The 13,819-nt window shown below is 36.7% G+C and overlaps 1 protein-coding gene across 1 annotated transcript in view; it reads right to left on the bottom strand.

Annotated features, from left to right (window-relative positions):
• LOC127658412 (A disintegrin and metalloproteinase with thrombospondin motifs 16-like) overlaps positions 1–13,819 on the bottom strand; it is a 106,338-nt gene that overhangs the window by 6,496 nt on the left and 86,023 nt on the right. The window contains exons 19-21 of the mRNA XM_052147687.1: positions 5,240–5,444; positions 2,690–2,878; positions 1,069–1,278 (exon numbers count right to left, since the gene is read on the bottom strand). Coding sequence (XP_052003647.1) covers positions 1,069–1,278; positions 2,690–2,878; positions 5,240–5,444 — 604 coding nt within the window. The remainder of the gene's footprint in view (positions 1–1,068; positions 1,279–2,689; positions 2,879–5,239; positions 5,445–13,819) is intronic.

Here is a 13,819-nt window from a genome sequence, read left to right as displayed (position 1 = left end):
TTGCCAGAAAAACCGCATCACTGAACACAGGAGTTCAATTAGAAGGAGTGGACTTGCCAATCCCGTGGCAAGACACTTTAAAGAACATAACCATCCCATGTCCTCCTTTTTGTTCTTTGGTATTGAACACTGATCAGCTCCAGAGAAAGAGAGAGGCTTTTTTATTTTTTTATTTAAAGAGTCTGTTCCCAGAAGGGATGAATGAAGAGTTGGTTTTAAAATAATTCTTATTCTTATGATTTTTTTATGTATTTGTATTAGATAAGAAACATTTTTACTAATCACAAGAAGACAAGTAGACACCATTGGTTGAAGTTAATCACATGTTTTCTTTTCACTGTGATATAATTGGAAGATAATATAACATGTGATGTCATTCTAGCCCATTGATTGGTTGTTTGTTAATTTGAACTCTGCCTTTGTTTGTGTTTGTATTTGATAACCCCTTTTATCCACATGAAGGCCTAGATGCCAAAACGCATTGGCAAAATAAAGTTTGAATTATTCTCCAGTCCACAAGTGCAGCTGGATTTTCTTTTCTATATTGGGAATGTAGTCAGAGACATATATAGCATAGTGATTATATACACAATATGGTAGTGCCTTATTGCTTTTATACAATTGTTACAATAGAATAAAAATATTAAGAACAAGCCAAATTAGTTGGATCCACTAACCTAAAGCAATCATTTAAAATATCATTAATGTCTCATTTCTAACTCCCAGAGCTCTTTGCGGAGTTCATTATGGGGGTGATAATCAAGTGCATTGCCAGGAAATTACTTTTGTTTGGGGCTCAATTAAAATAGATGAGCCAAGTTTCCACCCCAATTTTTTTTAACCAAATTTTCCATAACAACAGTGAAGTGGTGAATTCAAAATGTTCTTTCACTCTCTCAGAAATCTGAATGTATGCATTTTTAAACAAATGTATAAATATAGTATATTTGAAGTCAAGGGACAATTATTTTATATTCTGGATGGGACCAACCGAGCCTACCCTTGGCTATGCCACTGGTGGTAATAGATTTGTGTAGAATGAGCTTTAGGGGTTGTGGGAAGACCTGCCTGGGACCATGGAGATGAGTACCAGTCTGGTCTGCTGTATGGAGAATGGATGGGACAGTCTGACAGGACACAGGTCCTCTGGAGCTCCTGGGAGGGCTTAGGAACATGCTGACACTTTTTGGTTGACAACTCTCTGTATTTCCCAGCCACATCCTTTTCTGCACACTTCACAACATGCACCTGAACCCCTTTACCACAGGACACTGAACACTACAGAGAGACAGAGGTAACATTTCAGCATTAATACACCTGAAGTCACATTTGTTATATGGTAAAAAAAAAAAAAGAGTATAAGTGTTTTAAGTTGTGGATGAGGTGTGACTTGACAGCAAGTACAAGTAGTTATTTATCACAGTGGCTCTGGTCTTTTCTGATTTAAGCAGTGGAAGAAAAGTGCTAAATTCAAATAATAAAATGCAACTAACCATATAAATATTCATAGTTAGGATCGCAAAATAAAAATGCATTTCAAATTTTAAAATGGAGGAGAAAAGCTTCCCCATATCCTTTGTTGAAGTCAAAGGTCAAAACTCTATTAACATCTGCCAAACCTTGGAAATTACCCTGGTTCAAATAATGGTATATGCTATTTACACTCAACCGTTGTGCAAATAATGGTAGATACTAATTGTACCTTGGTGCACATAGTGTCAGATACTGTTTGCACCCATATTTAAATACTAGCATACAGTTTGGGCATCACTGCAGTGTGTATATTGTGTTGAGTCCCACAGACACACTACATTAACCCCTACCCATAAACCATACCTTAATCTTGGTTTTACTACAGTAACTATGGTTTCACCATGGTATTTTGTTGTAAATTTATAGTACCACAAAATTAACCATGGTTACTGTATTACCACCATATCCCTGTACTATCACTATGGTTAATTGCATTAAAACTACTGTATGGGTTCTGCCAAAAAACACGGTTACTAAAATATTACTATATAGTGATGCAATCTACACACAATTGATGCCGAGCCGCGGGAACGAATGTGATCGACAGACCCTGCCTCCAGATCAAACCCTGCTCAGCACTCCTCGACATTCACTGTGACCAAATCATTGCGAAGAAATCAGCATTTATATGAATTTTTATCTATTATTTAAAGTAGCATTAAAGGAAATATTAAGAGTGGAAAAAGAGAGGGACTGTGGTCGCTAGGACAACACAACACATTCACCCACTGTCCTTACAACCCACACCACTGCAGTGACACCTATTGTTTAGTTTGTTGTATATTTCAGTGGTTCCTCCAGACTATTAGGGTGCAAAAAGCTGCACTGTGTGACAGATGCTATTTACAACAGGGTGAAAATAGTCACTCTGATATGAATATTATATTAATATAAATACATTTCAATGTTTGATTTAAAATATATTTTTATTTACAATTGTATGATAAACTACTTTACCAAAAGCTTTTAGTTCATTTTATACAGGTTCAGATCCCCTGAGGTTAAAACTGAGGTTAAGTCAATATTACACAATGTTGACATGCCATGAATCACTCATTGTGGGACTCAAACCCACAATGCTTTTATTTTCTAACCACTAATCAATAACACCCCATTGTACCATACTGCAATGCAAAACTACTGCTCAGGGTGTTACCGGTTGCCAGGTGGAGACGAACCACTGGGCCTTGCGCTGTTTGTGGCAGCGTTTGATCATGCAGGTCTCTTGGCTGATGGGTTTTGGAAGAGAAGCACAGGAAGTGTCCGACAGCACACGGTAATAAGAGTCACTGCTGACACACGCCACCGTCCTCTTCATTACACCCTTCCCACATTTATGAGAACACTGAAATAAAAAAAATCCAGTCATAATGTAAACAAAACAGATTAAAGAATAATCACAGAAGAATTTGTTTTATAATTTCGTCACTTATTCACTAATATGTCTATCAAAACCCATATTTTTCTTCATTGGGACACAAAAGAAGATTTTTTTAAATAATATTCTGGGCCTCATTTCCCAAAAGCATCATAAGCCTAAATAGATCTTATAAACAATCATACGAATTGACTAAGAATTATGGGCTGTTTACGTGAGTAGTACTTGAAAACCATTGTAGATCTTTGAGTGCTCAGGAGTAATCGTAGAGTGCTGAAGAGCATTGTGAAGACAGACTAATGCAGACAACTGCAGGACAATCACAAAATTACTATCTTGTCTATTACGAAAATTGTAATTACTAAAATTGTCTATTGGCATGTCAAAACGTCTTTCCACCTTCCACCCTCAAGGGCGCTCTCGCCTGCACCACAATGTGCAACATTTGCCATTATCAATTTGGGTAGTAAAGAGCAGACCTTCGTGCATCCTCCAGCTCTCTACTTTGCACTCCGCTGACAACACGGTGAACCTTGTTATGTTGAATATGTGCTTAATCATTGGTAGGATCATTCAAAGGCCCTCAGTGGCTAACCACAGTCCATTAACATATGCTTTCCTGACCCTGGAAGCAACTGCATCTTGACCCACAGAAACGCAAATCTGATAAATGAAGAAATTATTGTCTAAAGGTTGTTAATTCTGCACAAAATGATCACAAAACTACATTTATTTAATTAGGCTAAGTATTTAAGAAAATAAATGTAAACATTTCCCTGTGAAGTACATTATAATTACTGATAAAGTTACATACAAAGTTATATTTGTATACCTCTACACTGTCACATTTCAGCACTTCAGATATGGACAGTGACCCTGTTAAGCACTAAAATGGAAGCTGTGTCTGTTCCTGTTAAGTGCAGCTTTGGGAAAGGAACGTAAAAAATACGAATGTTGGGGAAAACAAATGGGAGACTAGAGCTTTGAAGCATTAAGAGGACACAGAAGTATCATAAAAATATTATAAAAGTAGTCCATATTTGAGTTCACTGGAGGGGAAAATGATCAGAGGTGTTAATTTTTACACATTTTATTTTTGTCATCGTTTTAGTCTTCATTCGCTTAATTGTCTGTGCAGATAATATTACATATTTTGTTGTGGATATAGTGATTAATCTCATGTATAAATAGTTAATTATCCCATTTGCAAAGTACTTTATTTTGCTTGTGTTCAGTGGTATATTATTAAAATGTTCTCCTTTTTGTTCCACAAAAATAAATAAATAAAAAAAATCATACTGATTTGGAACAACATGAAGGTGAGTAGACTGCAATTTTTTGTAACTCAAATTGAAAAGCTCACCTTACACAAATACAGTGGTCTAACTGCAAACTGTTGTTATATATAAAGCCTTTTATTCATGCTCTGTTTGTTCATGCCCAAATTATATTCCACTTGTATGTATGATATTCCGATTTTTTATTCCACTAGATGGCAGCAAAAAACTATACTATACCTATAGTATACGTTGTGCTCTAACGTCCATAGGTATTCAGTCTATTTTGTGATCCCACACACCTTTCCCATAGTTCTGTTGAATTTCTCGGCCTCTGAGTGGACTAGAAGCTTAATCTAGGTGTTTTTAGAAAGCTCATATCCTCATTTTATCATCAATATTATTTATTTACCCATGCATGCTCACAGATAATAAAAAAATTATAATTTGAAGAAAACAGAGCAGAAAATTTGCTGCCATACAGAGCTCATATTTCTACATAGTTTTATTCTTGGGAACGAGAGCCTTAATCTGATGACTATTTTAGTGCAACTGGAAAAACTTTTATATTCATATTTCTACATCATTACCACAAGATGGCACTCATTTGCTATACAAAGGATTTCAGGTCTTATCTTGTTATGTTGCATAACTACAAATGTGATGGAGTAATGGAGTGTGAATTATTGGAATTTCCCAAAACAGCCACATATGACTGACTTGCATATCTGAGGACTTTTACATTTTAAGCGTAAACTTATTACACACTTCTGGCACCACCCATAAATTTAAGGGGCTCACCATCGCTTTATGTAAAAATCTGAGTCACATATTTAAAAAGAAGAGATTATAGCCAAGTAACACATATCACAAAAAGATTTCATTCTCACATCTGACTGTGTACAGTTCAGTGATGTATTTCAGTGGAGCAAATACTTAATAATGAGGGTAGCAGTTTTACCTTGGCTGCATCTTCTAAAGATACCATTTCAACATAATGCAGTATAATGTCATAGAATCATTAAGTTGTTAATAGTAATAGACTCCTAACCTGAGACCAGGGTCCAGCAGTCCAGACTGGTGGGCAGTTGTGAGTGTTGCAGGTTTGTCTGACTGATGGAGGTGGCTTTGAACACTGGTTGTCGGTAATGGTGTCCGTCTGATCAGGGCCTGTTTTCTGGAGACACTCTACCTGTCTGATCTGCTCTCCAGATCCACAGCTGCGACTGCACACACCCCAGTCCCCCACATTCCAGCTGTGGTACACAAAAACACACACATCCAGACAATATTATTTGAGTTTAAAGAATCAGTATTATTTATCACATGTGCGACGTCCAACCACAGAGCTTTCTTAAAGTATTTATTTTTTCACTGGAATACTAGCGTTTTGCTTACTGCATACTGCACAGTATAAATTATATAATATCTTTTAAAAATGTTATGCAAAACCTTACATATTACGCAACAGCAAACAAACATTTTCTGTATTCTGAATTTTATGTATGCTACTACCTATGCCGAGTTGTGTAGTATACAGTAGAGCTTACTTAGAAGTAAAATCAACTGCAGTTTTGTTTTAACTTTTTTTTTGCAACATAGTCTAATAGAATGAACGTTAATATAACTATATACAGAGGTGGGTAGAGTAGCCAAAAACAATTATTAAAAAAAAATATTACTCAAGTTGACGTAAAAGTACTAAATAATTACTTGAATAAGAGTAAGAAAGTGTCCAATTAAATGAGTTACTCGTTACTTTCACAAATGAATTATAGACATTTACTCCCCTATATTCCAATACATAATACACATTGAACATGTATTATAGAATTATTATTATTATTATTATTAATAATGTAAATTCTGTCATCATTCACCATCATGTTGTTCCAAACCCGTATGACTTTTTCTTTCATGCAACACAACATGGAGATATTATACAGAATATTTGAGTCACTATTTATTTTCAGTGAATTTCTTTTCCTCCATATTGTGAAAGTGAATGGTGAGACTGTCAGTCCCTAACATTCTGTCTAACATATTTTGTGTTCCACATTATACAAAGTGTCACACTGGTTTGGAACAACATGAGGGTAGAAAAAAATTTTTTTTTAAGTTTTTTTTTGCCACAGTCACGAGATTTAAGTTCATGAGATCAGGCTGTTTTCTTGACATGTAATTTGATTGGACTGCCAAATGTTGACATAATTAGATCACAAAATTTGATTCAAAATGCTAAATACATTTTTTATTTCCAGTATACACTTCTGGCATCAAGGTCATGTGACAAACATAATGAGGTTATGAAATAATGTAGCATGCTACTGTCAAATGTTTATCATGAAACAATGTCTACCATTTCTTTGATCTTTTTATCTTTTTTCATTATACTCTACACATAAACAAGCATTGTAGTTACTAAATATGTGCATGGTGTGCTCTGAAGCTCACTTGAATTTATTTTATATCATCATATTATGTTAAAGTGCCTTGATCATTTCCTTAGGAAGCACATTCATGCAACAATTGTTGCCAGTGAATGTCTTCGAGGTTTCGGACACAGCCATTATGTGCAGTGAGCCTTATCCACAACTCTCAGTTCTGGTAAGGCGAGGGTTAACACTGAGACTTTGATTATAAAGTGTGGATGTTTTGTTGGCTTTCAGCAAATCCACCAGTCAAAATATCAGCTTGTAAATGTCATCAATTCTCCCTAAAGCCCCCAAACGACCCTAGATCCTGCCATCAGCACATACAAACAACCTAAACTTTATTTACCATAACTGAGCACATCATTTAATTGGAATGCTGCTACAACTCTGATGAATGTAATCACTGTAATTCACTGGGTCTGCTTTCATCTTAAAAAAAGAGCTGGAGATGTTCCATATGGTCTCGACATCCCCAGTCTGCTTTAAAATATATATGACATTTATATGGTGAAATCAGATATTCACTCTACTTTAAAAGGTAAACCTTGCCATGACTTGGTGAGATGGCTGTTGTAATTAAAGGAACTCATCTCAGGAATTTGTGGTCTTGTATCTCTGTTGCCATTGACAATGAATTAAATAATTATGAGCCAGATTAAACGTTAACACAAGCCATGATTTTACCAAGTTTAAACTTTGGTAAAGGTGATCACATACTCCACAGCAGAGTACGTGAGCCGTGTGGAGTGTAATCACAGCTGGAAGCTGAGTTGTGTGATTTTGTCAGGAGAGATGAGTGACCATCATGTTTTCTCTACATCCAAGATCCCAATACTGCTCCATCATGTATGTATAATAGACTATTAGCATGCATAGTAATTATAGTAATTAGTGGAATAATATCAGGAAAGACGGCAATTAAAAATACAAAATGTTTAGTGGAAACTAATGATGGACAAATGTGACAGATGAGTTAGTGAGCATGACTAAAGATTTGTAGTGAAATTTAATTTCAAACAAACATATATTAATGCATTGTCCTTGAATCCTTCGGGAAAAAAGCACACACTTGATTTCACTTAATACATCTTGTTCCCAGACATTCATATTATACTATACTGTTTATAATGTATACATCCTGTATACATACACACACACACACACATACATATATATATATATATATATTTATACAGTATATATATGTATACATACATCATTGTGATGGAGTTTTCCACAAGTGATCGTCCACTGACATATCAGAATATTTCGCAATAAACGTAAAATATATTGTTTCTAATCAACATCCTAAAATCGTTTGTTTTTTTATATATTACCATAAATGTTTTATTCAATTACATAACTCACAATGCTTCATGGGACTGTAGTTCGTGCACTCATGAAAGACGGTAAGTACACAGTTTTGTACCTTTGTCTTTTTACTTTTTACTTTTTACTAGTTATATCCCCCTTTAGATAGCTAAGGAAACGTGTGTGAGTGCATCTGTCCTTAACCTCAACAGTGGGATTGTTTGCTGAGTTTGAAAGACTTTTAACCTTGGCCTCTTGTAAAACCAAATAGTTCAAGTCAAACAAACAGAACATCCGACAACTATGAGTGTTATAAATGCTGTATACAGAGGCCAGTTAATGAGGCAGACAAGACAAAGTGAGACAAAGAGAGTCTGAAATGCTGATCCCCAGTAAAACAGTACTGTAACGGTACTGTTCATTGGTTCAAATGACATAATGACAGTATCATGCTATCAGAATACTGGAATAGACTCAAGTAAATGTTTTGGCTGCAAAACAGGTAGGAAACATTCTCAGTGACTCATTGCGATGCTCTTCGACACCTAATAGTGAGTCCCCAATCACTCTCACTGTAAGCAACACATGCTTTTTTAGATTCCAGAAGGGGTAATAATACACGAAAACTCATAATTTACTGACCCTCATGTTCAGACCCATATGACTTTCTTCCATGGAAAAGAAAACAATGATAGGCAGCATGCAGTGGAGAGGAACATTTTAGTGATCTCACAATGCTATCATATGGCTTGAGTCTTATGGACTACTTTTATTAACACTATGCTTCTTTTTCTTTTTTTTTTTTTTGGAGCTTGACAACATCAGTCCCCATTTACTTTCATCCTATGGACATGAGCAGCCAGGACATTTGATAAAATATCTCCTTATGTGTTCCATGAAAGAAGAACAATCATACAGATTTGAAACTAAATTAAAGTGAGTAAATTATGACAGAATTTTCAAATTTGGTGAACTATCCCTTTATGATATCAGGGGGGTCATTATTAACAAAATAAGCAGCATTCTACAAACAACAGTAGTCAATAATATGAAGTTATTCATCTATTTCTCTTTAAATTTATCTTCAGTTATTACTTCCCAAATGTATTCACGATTAATAATGGATTTGGAATTCTTCACTGATACTATCTCATTCCAGGCAGGAAGCCCAGGAATACACAATGCTAGGATGGATCAGTTTACCGGACTAAGTCAGCACTTTCTGGGAAGATTGATATAAGCGCACATAAGAGCTATTTCTGGCTCTCTCTAGAAAAATATCTCTGTCCCAGGGCAACCAGGAGTTTTATCAGACATTTCACAAGATAGACCTGGCTCTTGTTTTGCAGATGGGCTTCTGTTTTAAACTGCTTTCTGATGAAACACAAATTAAATGTTAGAATTTAAAAATGGTTTAAATTTTGATCAGGATATGCCACTTATCGCTTGTTATACCGGCCAAAACTTGACCTTTAGAAACTTTAATCCATGTTTCTAAAGCGATCTTATCGGTTTTGGGTGAGAACAGACCAAAATATAACTCCATTTTCACTGTACATCTTGCCATTGCAATCTTAAGGTATGATTATGATATCAAGCTTGATTGCACTGACAACTGTCTGATGCATACGCAGATGGTTCTAGGAAGAGTAATCGAGCTTGAAATGGCATGATCGCCAAGCAGACTGCTGATGCCAAGGTGTACAGAGAAAAAGGAGTTATATTTTAGTCTGTTCTCAACCAAAACCAATTAGATAGCTTCTGAAGATATATATTTAACTACTGGAGACATATGAATTAATTTGTTGCAGCCTTTATGTCCTTTTTGGACCTTCAAAATTTTGCTCACCATTCACTTGAATTAAATGGACCTACAGAGCTGAGATATTCTTCTAATCCATCCTTAATTCAAATAACTGAGCATTTTGCTCAAAAGGTCATGCTTGTGCTTACATTAATATTCAAATGTAATGTTTCAATGGTGTGCAGGCTTTATCATCGCTTTAATAAAAAAATTGTATTGTGCTTTAACGTGCAGCAATACAATTACATAATTAAATCACAAATGCTCATAGGAGACATTTGGGATGCACATAACCGCCAAGTCTAAGCAGTGATATGTCTTGCTTGACCACTAATGACTGGGCCACCCGTGCCGACTCTTTATACCAGGTGTAAACAGGGCCTCAGATAGCAAATAGATAGAGGCAAGTGTGTTACACACCAGCTTCTCCAGATCTATGCTTCTTCTAATATCCAGAAACTGTTGGAAAAACAACAGATTTCCTATCAAGTGATTAAATTCTTCTCTGTTTATCCTTTATCCCAAGCTTTCATTCAGAATCTTTATCAACTTATCACTTTGTAGAATTTTGCATTAACATTTTGGTTGCCAGATGGAGCTTGCACATACCATCTTACTCTTGTCTTTGGCAATGATTTCATAGGAACAAGAAACTGATGTAATGACAGACATATATTTTTGGGATTGGACTGGGATTGGACTAGAGACCCTGTTGTCTGAGCCAGACCTCTGAAACCATCAACACTTGATGATATGCTTTTTAATACATTTGGTGACAGCAAGAAGAGCTTGAAGCAGAGCTGTGTCCCTCAGCACTAATGCGTTATGGAAGACAGGATGGACAGATCCGTCCTCCAGCTGTCGGGACAAGTGTATGTACATTTGGTTGCATATGTACTGCAACATGCTGGTTGTCCGAGTTGCTTATATATCTTGAATTATGTTTATTTTCTAAACCCATTTGGCATTTTTTCTTGTTTTGAACATTTAAATGTTACAACTGGAAGTTTGTTTGATTTATGCTTTTAACAAGACAAACAAATTGCCAATGGGGTAAAAAATATCATCTTAATTAAAGATATAGGGCCTTATTTTAAGTCCTAAGCACGCTGCTAAGGCATAAGTCATACTGTAAGTGCAAAGTCAGTGGGCATGGCCATGAAGTTTTGGTATTTTTGTGCAAGCATGCGCTCAGTCTAGGCGCAAGTGGGTTTGGCGAAATCGCACATGCATCACGCTAATGGGCTGGATTAGGCGTGATTTAATTCTGAGGTCCTTCTCCAGTTATTGAGGTGTCTGTGTCATTTTATATAGTCCATTCCTTCAAGCACTAGCGGTTTAAACAAAGACAGCACATTCATAAGAAGTTGGCAGTGTAAATGGACTGTATACAATGAATTACAAGAATAAAAAATATGGACACTATTCTTTTATATGCTTAGAAAATGTGATTCTCGTCAGGATTTGGATTTATTATCTGTCACATTATAGGGAATGTAAGTATTATTAATCATTTTCATCTACTGACACACAAATGTTAGTGTTAACAGTGATTGTATCAGCATGCTCTTCACTTCCAGTTGATTTTGAACAATAAAATGTATTTATTGAAACATGAAAAAATTAAAATGAAAATATTTCAAAATTCTAATTACACTTCAAATGAAAGGAAAATATAATAAAAAAAATCGAAATGGTCATATAATAATAATAATAACAAAAAAATCAACCAAACCTTTGATCCTTTCCAACTTATTTTCAAAAAATTACTCTATGACTACAGTTGGAAAAGTACCAATACAAATTAGATCATAAATACCCACCTAGACAATAAGGACTCATACGTTCGAATGCTGTTCATAGATTTCAGCTCAGCATTCAACACAATCATTCCCCAGCACCTGATTGGAAAGCTGAACCTGCTGGGCCTTGACACCTCCCTCTGCAACTGGATCCTGGACTTCCTGACTGGGAGACCTCAGTCAGTCCGGATCGGGAACAGCATCTCCACCACCACCACACTGAGCACTGGGGCCCCCCAGGGCTGTGTGCTCAGTCCACTGCTGTTCACTCTGCTGACTCACGACTGTGCAGCAATGCACAGCTCGAATCACATCATCAAGTTCGCCGATGACACGACCGTGGTGGGTCTCATCAGCAAGAACAACGAGTCAGCATACAGAGAGGAGGTGCAGCGGCTGACGAACTGGTGTAGAGCCAACAACCTGTCCCTGAATGTCGACAAAACAAAACAGATGGTTGTTGACTTTAGGAGAGCACAAGGTGAACACACTCCGCTGAACTTCGACGGCTCCTCTGTGGAGATCGTCAAAAGCAACAAATTCCTTGGTGTTCACTTGGCGGAGAACCTCACCTGGTCCCTCAACACCAGCTCTATCACCAAGAAAGCCCAGCAGCGTCTCTACTTTCTTCGAAGGCTGAGGAAAGCACATCTCCCAACCCCCATCCTCACTACATTCTATAGAGGGACTATTGAGAGCATCCTGAGCAGCTGCATCACTGCCTGGTTTGGGACTTGCACCGTTTCGGACCGCAAAGCCCTGCAGAGGATAGTGAGAGAAGACAGCTGAGAAGATCATTGGGGTCTCTCTTCCCTCCATCAAAGACATTTACAAAAAACACTGTATCCGCAAAGCAACCAGCATTGTGGACGACCCCACACACCCCTCACACAAACTCTTTACCCTCCTCCCGTCTGGCAAGAGGTACCGAAGCATTCGGGCCCTCACGGCCAGACTGTGTAACAGCTTCTTCCCCAAGCCATCAGACTTCTCAATACTCAGAGACTGGTTTGACACACACACGTGTCCTGAGTTACACTTTAACTGTCACTATAACTGTCTACCTCAATAACTGCTATGTGCATAGAACATTATCTCATAGTATGTTATGTTTACATTTTAGAAACTGTCATCTTTTTGCACTACTGAGTACTGGTCGGCGCTGCACTGTCTATTGTCCTGTTCATTGTCAGTAATTTGTTGTACTGTCCTGTACTTTTTGCACATGTTTGCACGTGCACTTTATATAGGTATATGTAGGTTTTTTTATATAGGTATTTTATTTCGTTGTGTAGTCTCATGTGGTCCTGTGTTGGTCCTTTGTTGTTTTTATGTAGCACTATGGTCCTGGAGGAACATTGTCTCGTTTTGCTGTGTACTGTACTAACTGTATATGGTTGAAACGACAATAAAAACCACTTGACTTGACTTGACTTGAAATACAATTGTGTATATAATAATAATAATAATGATAGAAAAATAAACCATGACCTATAGACAGTTTTGCACAAATCTCATAATGTTTTGTTTTATAAAACTGCTACAACTATGATCGTTAGGGACATAATTTGATGTTCAACTATAATTTCAAAGTTTGGACATGAACATTATTAATGCCTGCTGGTGGAATCTCCAAACTGAACTGACTAGACTGCACAGAAAATAGAGGTGGTATTAAAACGTCTTAGCACAATTACCTACAGTATTTTCCAGGAAAATAGTAAATTGCGTTTTGCGCCACTTCATTAACATACAATACACCCAAAGTTTCCATGCATACACCCACAATATAGCTATTACGCTCCCACCCACGCCCACTTGTGCTTTGCGCTGGCATGAAAAATGCATGTAGAATTAGCATGCTCATGTAAATTGGATAAGACGTAGCGTACGGTCATTGTGTGTAGGGCTATGATTTGCACACTCATGAAAATAGACCAATAAACTCAGAAAGTAATTTTTTTTTACAAACTGGAAAATATATATTTTTTATTATAAGTACTTATAGAAACCTCACTAATTTGTTAACATTTTGCTTAAAACCATGAACAATATACAAATGAAGTAAGAAAAATAAACCAAAATTTAAGTTCCCCTTCTGTCACTCACTCGAAGTTGTGTCGCTGTAGTGACACTCGGGGTCACCCTTGGGAGCCCCAAACACCTCTGATCTTTAAGAAAGTCCAATGGGAATTGCAGAGTGGAATTTGAAAGCCACTCCCCCGGACATACGTTATAAAAGGAGCTGGAATGCAATCACTCATTCAGATTTTTTCTTT

Source organism: Xyrauchen texanus, chromosome 17, assembly GCF_025860055.1.
Source record: "Xyrauchen texanus isolate HMW12.3.18 chromosome 17, RBS_HiC_50CHRs, whole genome shotgun sequence".
Lineage (NCBI taxonomy): Eukaryota > Metazoa > Chordata > Actinopteri > Cypriniformes > Catostomidae > Xyrauchen > Xyrauchen texanus.
The sequence above is the reverse complement of the archived record's forward strand: the minus strand, read 5'-3'. Positions and strand labels throughout refer to the sequence as shown.